General features: G+C 35.8%; 3 protein-coding genes across 5 annotated transcripts in view; 2 read left to right on the plus strand and 1 right to left on the minus strand.

Moving 5' to 3' along the window:
- The first annotated feature begins 4,633 nt into the window (after nucleotides 1–4,633).
- LOC110465693 lies at nucleotides 4,634–9,164 on the plus strand. Its single transcript, XM_021521683.1, has 2 exons — nucleotides 4,634–4,816; nucleotides 5,734–9,164. The coding sequence occupies exon 2, from the start codon at nucleotides 5,753–5,755 to the stop codon at nucleotides 7,811–7,813; it is 2,061 nt and encodes a 686-aa protein (XP_021377358.1). The 5' UTR covers nucleotides 4,634–4,816; nucleotides 5,734–5,752; the 3' UTR covers nucleotides 7,814–9,164.
- A 676-nt stretch (nucleotides 9,165–9,840) lies between these two features.
- LOC110465727 (sulfotransferase 1C2-like) lies at nucleotides 9,841–16,732 on the minus strand. The gene is made up of 5 exons (XM_021521741.1): nucleotides 16,144–16,732; nucleotides 13,200–13,511; nucleotides 12,743–12,846; nucleotides 11,981–12,167; nucleotides 9,841–11,564 (listed from the first exon to the last, which is right to left on the minus strand). The coding sequence occupies exons 1-5, from the start codon at nucleotides 16,313–16,315 to the stop codon at nucleotides 11,455–11,457; spliced, it is 885 nt and encodes a 294-aa protein (XP_021377416.1). The 5' UTR covers nucleotides 16,316–16,732; the 3' UTR covers nucleotides 9,841–11,454.
- LOC110465726 (sulfotransferase 1A3-like) overlaps nucleotides 13,268–18,995 on the plus strand; it is a 15,078-nt gene continuing 9,350 nt past the window's right edge. The window contains exon 1 of one of the 3 annotated variants that reach the window (XM_021521740.1): nucleotides 13,268–13,355. The gene's annotated coding sequence lies outside the window, so the exon portion shown is untranslated. Of the gene's footprint in view, nucleotides 13,356–16,881; nucleotides 17,061–18,995 lie in introns of those variants that run through there. The other 2 variants (XM_021521739.1, XM_021521737.1) reach the window with 2 other exon arrangements.

Genomic DNA, 18,995 nt, shown 5'->3' on the forward strand with positions numbered 1-18,995 from the left:
TTACTATTAAAACTAGACTACTAAGTGTATTCGTGTTGTAAAAAAATGTCTAATGTAATGTGAACAGGTAGATATCTGATCCTTTAATATGCCTGCTTAAGTCTGAGATTAAAGTAAGTTGTAATCGATATATCAAGGAACCTGTTCAAGAAATGACATTTATCTTTGTTAACAAGTGCACATTTTACGTAGACTAAACAAAACTTGCCGGTCATCTTACGCGCAGACAGGAAAAACATTTTTCGTGGAAATTAAATATAATTAATGATAATTATAATTCGAGGTTCTTATATACCGTTTTATCACAACCTAGTTCGTAGGTCGTCTCAAAGCTGTTCACAAATTATTATCCGTGGTTATATAAAATATGTTACAAATGAAACAATATAGCGAAAATGTATACTTTATTGAGATATCGTTTTAATAATATGATTGTGATGAATTCACGTTCTGTAAATGCTAAAGAGAACTACTACTACTACCCCATATTCCATGTTACTTTGTGTCGTCCCTTAATCTTATGTCATACGTTATATTTGACATTTCATTTTACTGTATGTAAGTTTGGTTTTGGGACCCAAGGACCGAAACACATTAGATTAAATCGATTAGCCCCTCCTCCCTTTTAGAAACAATAATAAGACCCAATTCACTAACATCCGGGCCTACAAGAATGATATTTTATAGATAAATGAAATAACTTGCTTCATCATTGTGGAAAAACAAATTTAATTTAAAATAGTAATAAAAGCATCGGACTTGAGCAGGCTGCTACTTGAAATAAAGTCAAATATCGATGCACAAGATTATCGGAAGCACAGGATTATCGGATGTGCATATACCGGCCCTTTATTTTAGTGTATTTAATTTCTGTCTTCAGTGTGGATAAACAAATGTAACTAAGCTTATCAGAATTACTTCCCCTTCATAGTAATTTATATCCGTTATAAGGGAAACATCTAAAGTGACATCAATATCAAAGTAGTAATACCAAGTGACGGTTCTAAACTTGTACAGCTTATTGGGTTAAGCCAAATGAAGTTTGTTGCATCTTCCAATCGTCTCTTTTTAAAAAAAGGATTTCATCTCATTGAATATAACACGTATTTTTCCCAATATCTTAGTTACACAAAGCATCTTTTTCAGATTGATTCTTTCGGCATTTTAAGCATTGGTATCATTACTTTCTGTCATTTAGTAAAGACGGCTACATCAAATATGTAGAAAATATTATACGAAGGAACTTTTTTGGATGAGTTGGAAGAATAATTGAGTTCCTATAGTTGATAATATCTTTGTTAATATGTTGGCAATACCTTTCAGTAGACTGTAGGCTTTCCTGCGGGAACAAAATTTCACATTCCGATATATCGACGAAGTGCTGTCTTTAAATAATAATCCATTTTTGACCACATATATCGATATTACATACCTTCCTGAGCTGGAACTCAATGATACTATTGACTCATCTTCTTCAGCTTCTTTCCTCAATGTTTACTTGCAACATAACCAACAAACACCACTAACTACTTACATGTGCGATAAGCGGGACGAATTCGACTTCTAGTCGTGAATGTTCCCTTTCTTGATAGTAACACACTGTTTTCTATTCCTACGGTGTTAAACATGTCGCATTTGATTCGGTATGCGTGAGCTTGTCCCGAATATCATGATTTTTGTGTAAGGTGTCGAATGCTGACGGACAAACTTACGCCACAGGGTTTATAAAGATTCAGGTTGATGAACACTATGAACAAGTGTTATGGTCGCCATTATTATCGCATAGGGAAATATGCTTTATCTTTGTGTGATATGAAGGTCGATGTTTTTTTATTATACTGATTACAGTGCCTTGCCGTTTTGTTGTCATTTGTCACTTGTTCTCGATGTGAGGACATTACTTGGATTAGACCTAGATTTACATGGCGGGTGTCGCCGAGGAAGCAGAAACCGCTTACCTTCCCGATATTTCTGATCTTAGTCTCCTTGTACGTTTCCAGAGGTCTTCATGTAAATATTCCCTTTGTTTACATTTTGCCCTAGGTGTATCGATTTTGAGTCCGAATTAATGTTTTCTTGACACTTCGGTTACCTCTTGCTTTTTTGATACAGTTAAAAATCCCTTCTCCTTTGGTTAGAAGCCGTATCAAGGCCATTAGATACATATTGATGGTTACAAGAAGGGTATACTTTGAGAAAAGGGAGGACATTATTTACCTTTGACCTAGACGTGTACAGTCAATACATACGTCCACAGTAGCATTGCAGCCCTACTCTTACAGATGTAAGTCGTTCATCAGGTAATAAACAATGTGTACTTCAATTGCAAAATTATTTTTAGATTGACGATTATTGTTTTATTTTGGTCTTACAGATGGTAATTATGATTATTTCGAACTCTGAATTGAAACAAATATATTACGAAAACCAACATGAACACTCTCATCTTATTAATTTCGTTGACAAAATATACTGGCGAATGGCATCACCTTTCCCCTCCCTGTTTTTCTACATATATGTCCGGACACTAAAGACTTGTTGGACTTTCAATCTTTAGACCACTAATACTGTACTACTTTAAAGTGTCAAATGTACATTAAAGACTATATATGGTGCAGTTACAGGTTCACTTTTGGCTGAATTGTAAACAAATACTGCCTCACTCAGTATTTCTAGCTTGTTGACTACCGGTGGACAATCAACCCACGAGGTTGGCCGTAACCTTATAATTAGAATTTGTTCGTGCACAGTTAACAAAACAAAACAATAATTAAAGAACAGATTTGGTAGTTATAAAACCAACGTTACGAATTTGTAACGTTATTAGGGCTTTTTAGACACATATCCCTTTCTCCACATTTTTACGTATTTTCATTCGCTTGATCTTAAGTACAACGGCTGATTCCTAAATAGACGGTGTTGTGAAATATTAAACGTTTTCTGCATCTGCATCTTTTGTGATGAGCATTTCCTTACTTTGTATTTCTTGTACTTGATTTTATCAACAAATACATATCATATACAAAAGTTGGGACGGGCAGCGTCATGTTATCTACAAACAGATATCACAAACAAAAGTGAGGACGGCCAGCGTCATTTTATCAAAAAATACATACCACATACAAAAGTAAGGACAGGCAGCGTCATTTCATCAACAAATACATATCACATACAACGGTTAGGATGGGTAGCGTCATTTTATCAAGATATACATACCACATACAAAAGTGAGGACGGGCAGCGTCATTTTATCAACAAATACACATCACATACAAAAGTTAGGACGAGCAGCGTCATTTTATCAACAAATGCATATCATATGCAACGGTTAGGACGGGTAGCGTAATTTTATCAAGAAATACATACCACATACAAAAGTGAGGACGGGCAGTGTCATTTTATCAACAAATACACATCACATACAAAAATTAGGACGGGCAGCCCCCTCTCACGAACATAAGAAAAACTGAAATTATCATTAATTATCCTCATTAAAACACCGTTATATAACTTCATTAAACCATTATACAATCTCTCAAAGACCTCGTTAGTCAATGTTTCCCATATGGCGGATTACATTGACATTAAAAAAATAATCTTGAGCTCCAGTAATATAAGGCTACTTTATCTAAAAACGTCAACCATAATACAATTCGTATTAAACTCACATATTGTCAAAATAAGCAAGAAGAGCATAAACAAATGCAGTTACGAAATACATTGTGAACAAAGATCACTCAAGGTATAACATATGTTCGTGATAGTATGCAAGTTGAAAAATACGTCTGAACCTTGACAGATTAAGGCAAAAACACGCATTGGGTGAGAACATTTCACTCGCTACATACATTTATATACCTGAGATCAATACGTGTGTCTATACATACATGTGCAAGAAGCACAATGGCCTGCTAGATCTTGTTTCCCGTTTTCCCATACAAATGAAATCAAGCAAAGGAAGCAGGAATATGACACTCGATTAGTATTAGATATACAGGGTAAAGTTTTAGATAGGTTAACAATGACTTGAAAGGTAGCTGTTATTCCATAGTTACAATAAAAAATGTCACAAAAATATACCCATAAACCATTATAGAAAAAGAGGGATAAACAACTAAATTCCAGTCTGTTTAATAACTGTCCATATACTGGACTTTTTGAATGACTTAAACACCTTACACCACAATGAAAACTCTTTATACAAACCACGACTACGTATTCTGCACATCTGAAAAGCATATAAGCATATGATAAAACAAACAAAAACATCAGAAACGCCCCCTTTGATACACCTTATAAAGGCATGTTAGAACCTATTTGTCAATTCTACAGACGTCACACATGTGTTAGAGGGAAGAGTATAATTCTCCCAGTATCTAAATGTTTCCATTATCATAGCTCACATATATAGTGTTCTGTTTTTCAAATCTTACAATAGTATTGATACATACATAATATCAAAACCTTTATTTCAACGACTCCTGGTATATGATTATCAAATGTAATTCTAACACGTTTATGAAAGTTGCTCAAAATGATAGTGGTCTTAGCGATAATCAGTAATGTAATGTTAGGTAGTAGGCGGACACGCTCGGGCTTGTAGCGTAGTCCAACATACAACTATACACACATAGCTGCTCCATCGTCAATGTAACAAACACATACCGCAAAATACATGTGTGTACACGTGATGGAGGGTTGGCATTGTACTCTAACCTTGATGAAGTAATTTAGAAAAGTCGCGAGAATAACATAAGTAATGGCGTAATTTCTGTATAGCAGAATCACTGAAGCAACATCATATTTGACTCTACTGGTAAGTTATCTTTTTTCTGCAGTGTTCAATGTACTGTTCTCTGAATGACGTAATACTCAATGTGTTTTGATCGACTGTGAATTTTATCGATTTAATTTCATCAACAAATTCAGCTTTATGATGACTACCATGTATAACACTGACGTTTGATGGTTTGAAGGACATGTTACTACTGTATACTGACCGACAACTAACATAATACTACGGACAATTGTTAAGTAGACTATCTCAAGCAGTAACCAGCCACTGTTCACATACTGGCTGAGGACACGCACAGTGTGTGTAGGTGTGGGGGCGCGGTAATGATTCATACGTGTACAGCTGTATACTTGATTCATGATTCATGATTATATTACAGAAGTAACGTTTGTATCGACAAACTAACACTATTGTACAGTTGTTACTGCTAGGAAAGAGAACTATAATAGTAGTCCACAAGATATGTGTGACCATCACACGTAGTCACATAACGTATTGAAATGTTATCCTATCGATTATCTCGTTTTTCACAACTATATTACGTTACTCGCAGAGTCTTAAATGATTAAAGCTCTGTCTAAAGAGGTTCACCTACTGCATTATTATTGATACAGTATGATTTTCAAATAACTAAACACAGGTTTTCAATTTGATTTTTATTCCATATGTATGTGTGTGTTCAGTACAACTCGGTAACCGCGCTTAAATGCGGTAAGGAATATGACGTTCAGAAGGAATCTCAAACAAAATTTGAGATTTACAATTAAAATGAAACTGCATGTGGTATATCTTAGCTAAGGTGTTGTCCCAACGTAGTCGTGTTCATTAAGAATCAACAGAGATACATGAATTAAGAAATAAAATTAAAACATAACTATTATTGAATGACTAACAAATGATGTATAAATATATATTATTACTTTTTGTTTTTATTACAGAAAACACCTACTTCATACCATGGACCCTATTCACAAGGCTAAACTCAAACGAAACTATGTACAAATTGTTAATGATCTCGAACCTAAAGATGTTGTGGACGATTTATACCAGGATGGAATACTAACAGACAATGATTGTGAACGTGTGACAAATTCAAACAAAACACGAAAGGAGAGATGTGAGAACTTGATTTCTGTTCTGACGAAGAGAGGTCCTCTTGCCTTTGAGTCATTCCTTGGTGCTATTCGGTGCTCGAAGTATAGTCATATTGCAGACCTTATCATTCCAGACGTAACAGCAACTGACTCTGTTCCTTGTGGAAAAAATGGTGAAAACACATCTAATTCAAATGACGCATGTGAAGAGTGTTCACCTTATTTTCCTGTCAGCTTTCTGAATCCAGATATTGAAGATATCTTGAAGCGACATTGCTGTCTCATTTTACAAAATGTTGAACCAAAAGACCTTTTACCTTATAGTTACCAAGAGGACATATTCAGTGAAGACGAATGCGACCGAATAAAGACAGGAGAAACTCGAAAAGACAGATGTGCTTTATATCTAAAGGAATTGTCCAAAAGTAGAAAAGACAAGCTTATTATATTGCTGAAAGCGTCTTTGCAAAAGAAATATCAATATATTGTTGAAAGGATTCAACAACCATTTGTTAGTGCGAAATCATGTACCGAAACAGATTCAGTGCCTATCAGTATAACGCCACGCTGTAGGATAAATGAGTCGTCTATAGAAAGGTCAACTGTACTAAACCAAACAGACCCTTGTACACGATACAAAAAATACTACGTTAACACTGATTCATCTACATCACAATTGAAACAGAGAGAAGATTATTTCTCTCAAACACTTAAGTTGGAAGAGGACCGTGATGTAAATTGTACAAAGCAAAAACACACCAAACTTGTGAATTGTACAAACGCATATGAAGTAAAAATTGACAACTGTCCATCCACAAAGAGGACAAGGCGTGATATTACTCCAGAGGAAGGCCAACTTGTGACTGTCTCTGGTACAACGGAAATTGTTCCATTTCTGATGTCACCAGGGGCATCAAAACCAGATACTCTTCCAAATAAACGTTTAGATGTTGCTTTTAACACATTGGTTTCTATGATGAACAGAGGGTTATTTGACCAGTTTAACGGGTTGACAACTCGACTTCGCCGTCGATATAGAACAGACTTCGATATGAAATGTGTTTTAGGATATTTGCAAGCCAATTTGGAGCTGCATAAATCAAACTTTGACGGTGCAAAAAAGCATATCGAGTCAGCCCTTACGATCTGTGGTAAAACAACTAATACACGATACTTTACGCTCGAGCTCCTAGGTACAAAGGCACGAATGCTTCTGTATCAAAAGAAGTTTGAAACCCTGCAAGATGTTGTGGATGCTGCAAAAATGATAATAGAGACAGATGTAGTTGCGTCTAGTGGACGGGCTGCCGGCTGGCTTCACGTACAGGAAGGGCGCTTGATGGCAGCTCAGATTGATCTACTCAATCCAACGCGAGTAAATTTTATCGGAGCTCATGGCTATCTGCATGACAGAGCAAAGGCCAGTTTTGAAAAAGCGCTTGCCAATTTTCAAGAAGACAAAAGTGAATATGGGCCTGTTGGATTTGTGTATACAATGTGTCGCCTCATCATCTTACTTCTACAATGTGGAGAGAATGGTCTTACCATGGACATTTTACAGCCAGATCCAACCGTTGTAGACATGGCTGGTAAGTACTTGCTTCATGTTTCCGGGACTGATGTAACATCCAGGAGAGTTTTGAGTATGCACTACCACATTGCAAACTGTGACTATCATTTCCGGGTTGGAAATATAAATAAGGCGTTTGAATGTGCTGAAACTGCGCACGATTTGGCTACTCTACTCGACATGAATGAATTTATGGTGCATGCACACAACAGGCTTGCTTTTCTCAGTGTAAAGGTACCACCATCTTGTGGAGAAATCAACGAAGCGGATCTTTTTGATATACTGTTTGGGAGTGATTCATGTCCGGACACATCAAATATTGACGACGAGACCTCTGGCTTAGACGTAACCTAAGAATGTTTTTGTCGTCTTAAAATGTCAAAAACAGTAAGGTTCGAATGAACGTTGGTAATTCAAATCAGAATCAAGGAAAACATTATTAAATAATCAGAAATACAATGGCACTAGCAATGCCTGATCCTTTTAGAAACTTTCTAAGTTTATTTTTACGAATAATTGAATCTTACGATATAGATATGATATCTCCTTTTAGTCACGACCGTATTAGTTATAGCAATTATAAAGGAATACTAATATTATATAAAGATTATTAAAAAATTACCTGTTATATGAACATTCAATAAAAGACAAGACCAAAGTAATTAAAAAAAAAAAAAAAAACCATCAGAAAACAAAACATATTAGTAAATATCTATTCAGTAATTGTACATGCATTTTATTTAGGTTTGGATACGAGAAAACAATATATAAATTAATTTGTTTGGCCCTTGCACTATTCTAGCTCTAAAATGAATGGAAAATATTTCTCGAAGAACATACATTTGTATCTTGATGAATATGATTTTGGACATCCTTTTCAAATAGGATTAAGAATGGTGAATTCTGTAAGCTTATAGGTTTTGCGTAAAAAAGGATTTTTATGCAGAATTGTAACGATGAGAAATAGTCTATAGAAAAGTCCCATTGATATTTTTTTTTAAATGTCATAAAACATAATTTTATAGGCAATGTGTACACTTCAAGATTTTCAATGTTTAATTTAGTCGTGTCGCATATTCATAGATACCCATGCAGCAGGTCAATACATAATGTATTTATACCACTAATGTATGCGACACTCAGGGTTAAGTAAGACACAGACAGCTATACATTTATCAGTGTTTCAGAAATTGTAGTTTTTATTACTCACGTAAAATGTTAAGTCACAGCTACATCCCCACAGAGCAGCTGACATCATCCGAATGTGTAACGGGTACACGAACAATACACCAAGTGGTTGAACCAAATCTACTTCTATTGTTCACAATAAACTGTATATGTAAATATAGCAGACCATCCGTTTGTTTTGAGCGAGAAGTTAATAAAACATGATGATATGTTATCCTGGTTGTTATTGTTAATAGAACAACAATGTCTTATTGGCCCGACTTGTTCTGACACCGAATTACAAGACACTGTAATGTAGATATAGTGTCATACTATACCTATGAATTTAAATAATGTCATACTGTATCTATATACCCAAATAAGGGCATACAATGTACCGTATCTACACATTTGATTAACTTTATACCATATATAGAGGAACTTACTTGAGTGTCCATGTCATTTTGAATTTATTAAAGGAGTTCAATAATTTCATATGGCACGAGCCTTTCGGCGAGTGTCATTATACAATTATGGACTATTGTGCTGGTGAATATGATGTGATATGAACCTGAGAGAGTGATATTGCTGAGGCGAAGCCGAGGTCAATATCACTCTTTCAGGTTCATATCACATCATATTTACCAGCACAAAAGCCCATAACTGTTTTATTCTATGCTTCAACAATAAAATAAATCAAAACAAAACTAAAGTTCTGATTTTTGTACATGAGCCTCCGTGTAAAATTTAGCCAGGTTTGAATACAACAGTTCATCATTGTAGCTTTCGAAGGCTTCGTCTAGATTCTTTTTTCTCAAGATAAGCATGTAGGCCATGCGCTGCGTGTTCAATGGCCTTTTTTTACGTTAACAGCATCTTTATCCTCGAATGGTTTTGGAAATTTTCCTAACGGAGGAGAAACGTTCGCCAGCAGCCATCTTATAATGTCGTCTGACAGATCGCGTTCCAGTCTAACTGCGCATGCGCTACGACAGGTTCCGGGGATTTTCCATACAGGCTATATTTAGGCATCGATATTCACCGGATAACCAGTCTACATGTACATGAGTTTTTGAGGACTGGTCACGTGTATAGGATCCGACCAATGTGATTGCGAGAAATGTTCATGTATATAATAAATCTAATTATTGAACGAGTTTAACAAAATTAATATAACATGGACAAGTTATCGAAAATGACGTTCATTTGGTTCGAGGAATACACCTCCCTTTATTGAAAACTTACAAATAATTTTTTTTTGTAAATTAAAATGACTAAGAGAAGGAAAAACATCTACTGTAATGCGAAGATTAGGTCGGTATATCGTGATCATACTGCCGCAAATAATCATTTTACTTGCACCGCGTTAGCGGTTAATATCACCTTGTGCCAGTATAGTCACAATTTAACGACACAAATATTTAAACACGGTAGAACCACACCTAGAAACATGTATTTTCGTACATATTCTTAAAGAAAATAAAGAAACATTAGAATACATAATCAATACACAATAAAAACCAATTCGGATATTGAATCATTTAACTCTCGTAAGATGACATTCACATTTCTGCACTTAACACGACGAATCTGTCTGATATCGTAGACCCGCTGTGTATGATATACGTATGTGTTTCTGATCCATTCGTCAATGTAATGTATGGACATCCTGTTGCCGGTGGAAATAACACTTGACCTTAATACACTTTGGCTGCCTACGACGAGCCTTTATATAAACCAAACATACGACTATATATCAATGTTGTAGATTTGCTGGATCCTGCTGGGTATCTCCAATTTCCCTGGTGTCTTTATTTAATTTGGTGGCATAAGCAAACAGCAAGGCGTTCAACAAAAGACATCTGGGTAGGGTATTCATATACAAAACACACAGCGATGGACCCAGGACGCTTCCCTGTGGAGATTTTATTCCTGAGATGTAACCATTAACAATGACTTGCCTGCGTAAAAAACACCTTTATCCAGCCTAGATATTCATGTTGTATTTTTTGTGTTTTATTTGGCATTGTTGTGAGTATGGGGTCCAAGAGACTGGGTTCCTGGTTTAAATAGTTGGAGCTTACAGGTGTTAAAAAATGAGTTTGTCCCGGACAGTTTTAATGAATTTCGTTTCAATCTTATCTTAATACACTATTGTGAAGTTTACTGAGTTGATTTTCGTATCGTTGAATTTCCCATTTATTAAGTTTATGTGATTATTTCGAGTTCACGTCTTCAGGCAGTGGATCATTTAATCTGTCAATATATCCCGTACGCTGCTCGGACATCCATTCCAAAGAGTTTTCCTTAACTGTTGACATTTACAAGAATATGTACTTTGAAAACCGTTGTCAATGGTAACTTACTAACCAGTTGGTTTTAACAGCAATATTGTGTTGTTTGAGATGACGCTCCACACTATAAACCGAAGCGTAACAGACGAGTATTAAATACCTACGGGATAGGTATCGAGGACGTTATGATAATTATAATAAACCTAAAATAGGCCTAAATATGACTCAAAAGATTAAAATCAATCATTGATAATTGATTCTGTCGTTATTTTGCTTTCCAGGAAATGATATTACAAAAGCCTGCAATATGGACAAGATCTACGTGAGTTGTCCTTCTTTCCTCATTCAGTTGTGTTCGGTTACAACACGATGCTTGCAATATCCTCTTTATTATCTTAAATAATGTTTTATGTTTTTATTGTGGTTACAAATACTTGATTACATTATGATTCCGTAAGCGCCGATGCCTCCAAAGTAGAATTGGTTTCATAATATTTTACAGATTTTCAGATTAAGCAAAACGAAGTGTAGTTTTCATTCGTAAATGAAATCTATGTCGTATCCCTCCATTCTTTGTTTGTAGACGCGATCAAACTCCTCGCTTTGTGCCAGTGTGAACCAATTTTTCCAGTCTCCAACGTCTCCTGAAGACGGAAAAGAATATTATCATATTCATTAATGTTTATAAGTTAAGAGCACATATCAATATCTCCAGATGCATTACGATATAACGACAAATACATTATTTTATTTACTTGTGGTTATATAATTTAATAACACACCAAGCAGACCTGTAATATTAATTATTTATACTGAACTACAACGGCGGATAAGGAAAAGCATGGAATTATGTTAAATATATATAGAGAGATATTTTTTAGGATCAACATTTGAACATCAACAATGGCCATATAGTATTCTTAGATTATAGTAATAGTTTCTGATCTACTAATATCATAGTTAAACTTGCTCATTCGACTTTCTCTATTAAGTTTTAATTGAGTGTCTCTAATATAAGCGTACAGCGATTTTAAGACATAAATTATTTAACATTACCAACCCTTTCGATAGATGGGGAGAACTCCATGTGTTGCGATGTCCTTAAATGTCTCGGATCCCATCAATTCTTGTTCGTGATTTATCTTCATTTTTGAAAATTCCACACTCAGTTCTATTTGTCGTAGAAAATCATCATTTTTGGGAACTTCAAGGAAATCCGCCAATGTGTAGAGATTTTGTAAAGTATTCTGAAACAATAGAAAAATGTCTTTATTTAACAGCCAAGGAATTCTAGTTCATCTATTAAAAAATATCAAATACTTTAATAATCCCACTATCAACATTTTTTTTTCTATTATAATCAACATTAAACTAAAAGTCCCTATACAATTAATGTTTGATTAATCAGTATACTGATAAACAAACATTTTGTCAATTTATTTTGACATTTTATTAATTGTCTTTGAACACTTTATCGTGAATTCTGTCCATTATTAATACTGTAAGCTACTGTAAGCGGATATATATTCTTACATAACTGGAGAATAAACCATTAATATATTATAAGTGGTTGTGAATGTTAGATTGAAGCGAGGAAAATCGTTGTTGTGTTGCAAGTGGTGGTAAGCTATAAACCTTTGTTATAATGTAAGCGGTTATAAGTAACGGACTGATTGATGTAAGGATAACATATGGCTCATTGTAAGCGATGGAAACTGTGTTCGGGGTGGTACGAAATAAAACCAGTATAACACTGTGAGAGGTGAGAACTGCTGGGATGATGCTAGGGTAAACAACTGTGATGCTAGATTTGTATACTCGCTCTTTTTAGATCCTCGTAATGAAGGGTGAGCGTCTGCATGCATGGATACATTGTTTGGATATCCAACCATTGCTTAAGAGCACCGAACCAATTACCAAACAAAACTGTCAGACAAATAGAACAAAGAGTCATTTTAAATGCATTACTTGATCTTTTAGGTAGGTATACAAAATAATAACCCTTCATTACGTGTTCTTTTAGGTATGTATACAACATAATAACCCTCCATTACTTGTCCTTAGAAACATTAAGGACAATAATGACTTTCCATTTTGAAATGTGGTTCTTAATAATATAATCATCTAGGAAATAATATTAATTTGAATGTAATACTTTCCAGTTATCTTAACAGAATCTTATTAACAACCTTTTTATATTGTAATATGTAAGTAAGTAAATAAGAAAATCCATGAAATACACGATAAAATGAATATGATATGATTTGTTTCGAACTTACAGTCTTCTTTCAGGAAATACTGCAGAAATCCACTGAAGCTCCCGGAGTAAACAGGAATGTTAAGAGACGTCAGGAAACAGAAGTAGGATACAGCCACATCCTTCGGGTTGCGGATGATATTGATAACCTTTCCCGTTCCATTCTTGATGGCGTCAGGTAGGTGACACACCTCAAAATGCGTGGCGTACACCCGCCGAGGCGGCATCATGTCAATCATACCTATATCGTCGAACTCCAGGTATTTCGGACTGCCCTCATATGTAGTTGATCCTGATATCAACATTTGAACGATGTTGTACGTCCAGTGTAACCCTGCAGAGAAAACCGGCACAGTATGTATGTATACGTCTAGGGAAGCATGGTATACAACGTGAGATGGTATACAGTTTCTTATTGTAGTATGTATAAACAATAGCTCACTAGGTTCCCATGCTATGGAGTAAATCTCGCCCGATTAAGATGTACGATCATTCGACAGGTATTATTGATAGTCAAATTATAACATAGCATGAATTACGTTTTTTTAATTTAAAAATCATATATGCCTTCACAGTCTAATTTTGAGCCGTTCTGACCTATTTCTAAGATATGTGCCACACCAAAGTATCCAACACTTGAATCCTTCTAGACAACCAAAAGAATATTTCAACATTCGTTTCCAATGTTTAAGTTGACGTGTACTACGTAAGATAGTATATATATCAAACATGTTTTTCATACGACAACTAACTTGCTTCAGTTCCTAATATTTGTTCATCACAGGGTACATAGTGAAATTCCATGGATCAGCAGTAGAAACATACATAATTGTGTTAGTATTTTCTGTTTGTATGAACGTATGTAAAGTGTCCTTTTTCAATACTTTCCGTAGAGCATGTTTTATAACTCAGTAGGACAACGTGAAGCTTTAAGGTATTGTTCTAGCTGTCCAAGTCGTAAACCCTGAACTTATGTTTCAGATAAAATAATGGTTATCTTTGATGTATGATTAATAAGGGTATATACTTCGGTGTTACAATGGTAAAACTCAAAGATAGATCATTATGTACGTCTGTAGCCGTACCATACAGATAATTTTGTAATCTTAATTAAATCTAAGGAAAATGCATTCAACTTCTACGGAAGAGCATTAGGGCCATGAAGATTATTTTTTTTCGTTTTTTCGCCTTACTAACTCGAAGTTTTAAGATAATCAATCGAAATGTCGACTTGCTAACTCCAAATTCGGACTTACTAACTCGAAATTTCAAGATAATAACTCGAAATTTCAAGAAAAGGATTTTCATGTAGTGGGGCGATACCTCCCGAAGCTGTAGGAATACAAATAAATGAATATTTCATTTTGAATTGTTTTCTTTATTATGAACATGCATGGTCAATACAGATATACTGGTTTCGCCTAATCAAAGCGCAAAGCCCCTCTTGAAGGGTCAAGTGATCATTGATTGAAATCTAGAAGCGCTTTGGTGCAATCTTAGGCATTTTAAAATGTATTAAAGCTTAATAATTTAACACCGTTTGATGTACTTTGGATTTTATTTAAACCAGATTCTGCTCGATCCGGATCTAATGCTCTTCCGTACAATCCGGATATTTGTGTAAACTTGCCAAATTATTTGGTCTTAAATTATTTTACATCATTGATTAAACTCCGGAATTAGTAAATCAGCTTTGTTCCCCGGTCTAATACTCTCTATACAGTATTTAACATGCTTTCCGTTAATCTACATCACGTTCTGCTCTAGTTCTGTTAATTTTCAACTTTCACTAAGAAAACTTATAAAAGAAAAAGATAATATTCATAAGAAATATTCGTTTATCATCTGAATTATCGCCATCCATATGAGCAGAAAAATGTTTATTAAAATAATGTATTATGACAACCGGGAGAGTTGAAAATGACTGGTCAACTCTTAACTTTCCTGTCTGGTAATAAGGATTGAACTAGAATAGAAGTTCACATATAGCATATTTATTAATGTTAAGAAGGTATTAGACCAGGAAACAGGGCCGGTTTACAGAATGAGTTCGAAGTTTAATCAATAAATTTATAGAATGAAAGACCAAATACGTTTGCCGGTTTACACAAAGATCTAGATTGAACAGATTCTGGTTTTAACAGTTATTATTATCTCAAAATTTCAAGTTATTAAGTCGAAATGTTGAGTTATTATTTTGAAATTTCGAGTTAGTAAGTCGAAATGTCGAGTTAGTAAGTCACAATTTCGAATTATTATTTTGAAATTTCGAGTTAGTAAGTCGAAATTTGGAGTTATTATCACGATTTATTTTTATTTTTTTACATGGCCCTCCTGCTCTTCCGTAAACTTCATTCCATCGTACAAGGATGTAAGTTATTATAGGTTTCGTATTTCATCTAAATCCTTCTCAAACTTTTAACGTTTCCCCCAAAAATTGTTTCTATCCTAGAATAAAGAGTTTCATCTAGGTATCCAAACTAACGATGCTTATTTGGGAGCCTCTTTAGTGACAATCGCTGTACCCTGAATCGATCGAAATTGGCCGAGAAAAAGGAATTTCGGCTGAGAACAATAGCTGACGTTTGAAGTATAAACTGATTACTAAAGCGAGAATAATTTCGTCTGGGTATTAGACAATCATGCTTCTTCCGATGCTTGCAGAAACAAATGTGCTAACAATCCCCGACTAAAATGACCATTTCGTATAGGTCCTGTCCTATATAAAGCAGTGTGTACACCAGTGACACTTGTCACGTGATCGTGATCTGATATAGTAATAGGCCCAGTGTATTCTATTCTGAATCAGTAGATATGTTACAATTTGTCGAGATATTTCACCATGAGTATTCATCTGAACCACAGGAATCATTGTCACTATTCAATCAAGTCTGATTGGCGATGTTATCATATACAACATAATGGCTCCAAATACAATTTACAATGATGTTATGCTTCAAATGTACCTGTTTTCGGGTATGTACAAAGTAAAACATCGTCTGGTCGACATTGGAGATTGGCTACTTGAGTCAGCTGATCGCGTACATTTCCCCTGAGCAGTTTCGGGAAAACATGACCCTGGTACCTCTTGTATTGTAGCGTATTTCCTTCGCCATCAGTCACCGTTACGAGATCCATGACTGAGAAAAGAGCGTATAGATACCTTATCAGATACCGGTGGAGACGATCCGGGATATTAGCTTAGTATATGTATAACTGTAACATTACCTCTCGTTCAAGACAACGGCCTATATTTTATCTTGCTTTAAGAATACGACAATCTAGGTTTATTATAGGTAGGGGCAGTGGACGGTAACTTAAACGGCTGTTTAGCCAAATGACACCCTAAAAATCTAAAAATACGAAAGTCAACGTCGGTGACTATGACATGACCTGAAGTCAACACCCAGTGTGGTCAGTTTTATCTCTTGGGAAAGCCGTTCCGGCAACAACAATAGATACGACCGAAATAGCGAAATATCCGGGCATTTCAGTGAGCAGTAAACATGTACAATACATCGCTGTCGACCGACGACACAGTGTCAGTGTTTATCAACCTTTTTATTGTTATCGTAGTGATTGTAAGGTCTGTTTAGTATGTCAGACTTCTTCAACATGACACATCACGTTTGTGTATGCGTACGGATAATATCTGATTAACATACTCCTATCTTTGATATATTTCACCAAGGCTTTATCCGTGGTCAGAATCTTAATACGTATGAAGGAGTTATATAAGTCTGCTAACAAGGACGTTCGACGACGTAGTGGTGGACGTCGATAGTGGGTAACTGTGACCGTATTTCATGTTAAAAAGTATTGCTATATCTAGTGTAACGTAAGAACGGCATACGTTCAAGGTGGACAAAGGATCAATGATTTGGTAAGTCATCGATTATTTCAATAATTGACGTTATACCGCTGTTGTCAGGATCAACATTTGAACATCAACAATGGCCAGACAGTATTCTTAGATTATACTACTAGTTTCTGATGTACTAAGACCGTAGTTAAACTGGCTCATTCAACTATCTATTAAGAGCCACCAAGTGTAAGGAGACCACATTTCCCCAATACAATGGTTCACTGAGAAGTTATTAAGAGACCATATATGATAGCATGGAAGTAAATCATGTAATTTTCATCAAACAAATATTTCTATTAACTATGGTAGATTTACGAAAAGGTCGAAGTATATTTGTGATAGGAACGTAATCTAAAAAGAATGAAACTGTTAAAAAAATCATAATGTTTTGTGATGCGGTTACGTCTTGTGATAAGTTAGCAATTCCGGATAATGTAAGCATGTTATGTAAATATTTAATCAACATTTTATATAAAAATATATATTATTTGCAATAAAGCTGATCATTGGACGTATATGTTTAGTCCCGGATACCTACAATAGCAAACAAAATGTTATGCAAGTCGAATAATGCAAATTTGTGCGTTTATGTTATTTTGAGAACAGCTATCGGCATTGAGTTTCCAGTTTTAGACATCCCAGTCTAATCTGTGTATGTTATTTATATGTCGTAATTGATTTGCTAATCCAGAGTCTATATCAGGACATTTTGGAAAGATGCGTGCTGTTGACTTGTTAACGACTAACCAAGGGTAACATGTGGCTGCCTAGGAGATGGTAACGACTAACCAAGGGTTACATGCGTCTGCCTAGGAGATGTTAACGACTAACCAAGGGGTACATGTGTCTGCCTAGGAGATGTTAGCGACTAACCAAGGGTTACATGTGTCTGCCTTGGAGATGTTAACGACTAACCAAGGGTAACATGTGGCTGCCTAGGAGATGGTAACGACCAACCAAGGGTTTCATGTGTCTGCCTTGGAGATGTTAACGACTAACCAAGGGGTACATGTGTCTGCCTAGGAGATTGTAACGACCAACCAAGGGTTACATGTGTCTGCCTGGGAGATGTTAACCACCAACCAAGGGTTACATGTGTCTGCCTAGGAGATGTTAACGACTAACCAAGGGTTACATGTGTCTGCCTAGGAGATGTTAACGACTAACCAAGGGTTACATGTGTCTGCCTAGGAGATGTTAACGACTAACCAAGGGTTACATGTGTCTGCCTAGGAGATGTTAACGACTAACCAAGGGTTACATGTGTCTGCCTAGGAGATGTTAACGACTAACCAAGGGTTACATGTGTCTGCCTAGGAGATGTTAACGACTAACCAAGGGTTACATGTGTCTGCCTAGGAGATGTTAACGACTAACCAAGGGTTACATGTGTCTGCCTAGGAGATGTTAACGACTAACCAAGGGTTACATGTGTCTGCCTAGGAGATGTTAACGACTAACCAAGGGTTACATGTGTCTGCCTAGGAGATGTTAACGACTAACCAAGGGTTACATGTGTCTGCCTAGGAGATGTTAACGACTAACCAAGGGTTACATGTGTCTGCCTAGGAGATGTTAACGACTAACCAAGGGTTACATGTGTCTGCCTAGGAGATGTTAACGACTAACCAAGGGTTACATGTGTCTGCCTAGGAGATGTTAACGACTAACCAAGGGTTACATGTGTCTGCCTAGGAGATGTTAACGACTAACCAAGGGTTACATGTGTCTGCCTAGGAGATGTTAACGACTAACCAAGGGTTACATGTGTCTGCCTAGGAGATGTTAACGACTAACCAAGGGTTACATGTGTCTGCCTAGGAGATGTTAACGACTAACCAAGGGTTACATGTGTCTGCCTAGGAGATGTTAACGACTAACCAAGGGTTACATGTGTCTGCCTAGGAGATGTTAACGACTAACCAAGGGTTACATGTGTCTGCCTAGGAGATG

This window comes from Mizuhopecten yessoensis, unplaced genomic scaffold (assembly GCF_002113885.1).
Source record: "Mizuhopecten yessoensis strain PY_sf001 unplaced genomic scaffold, ASM211388v2 scaffold11099, whole genome shotgun sequence".
NCBI classification, from domain to species: domain Eukaryota; kingdom Metazoa; phylum Mollusca; class Bivalvia; order Pectinida; family Pectinidae; genus Mizuhopecten; species Mizuhopecten yessoensis.

What these genes read in the sequence shown, in the direction of transcription:
- LOC110465693 (XM_021521683.1), top strand. Translation starts at nt 5,753, where the DNA reads ATGGACCCTATTCACAAGGCTAAACTCAAACGAAACTATGTACAAATT.
- LOC110465727 (XM_021521741.1), bottom strand. Translation starts at nt 16,315, where the DNA reads ATGGATCTCGTAACGGTGACTGATGGCGAAGGAAATACGCTACAATAC. An exon ending in TTGTACATACCCGAAAACAG is followed by an intron (nt 13,512 to 16,143) that starts GTACATTTGAAG and finishes TTTTCTCTGCAG; the next exon opens with GGTTACACTGGACGTACAAC. An exon ending in GTATTTCCTGAAAGAAGACT is followed by an intron (nt 12,847 to 13,199) that starts GTAAGTTCGAAA and finishes TTTGTCTGACAG; the next exon opens with TTTTGTTTGGTAATTGGTTC.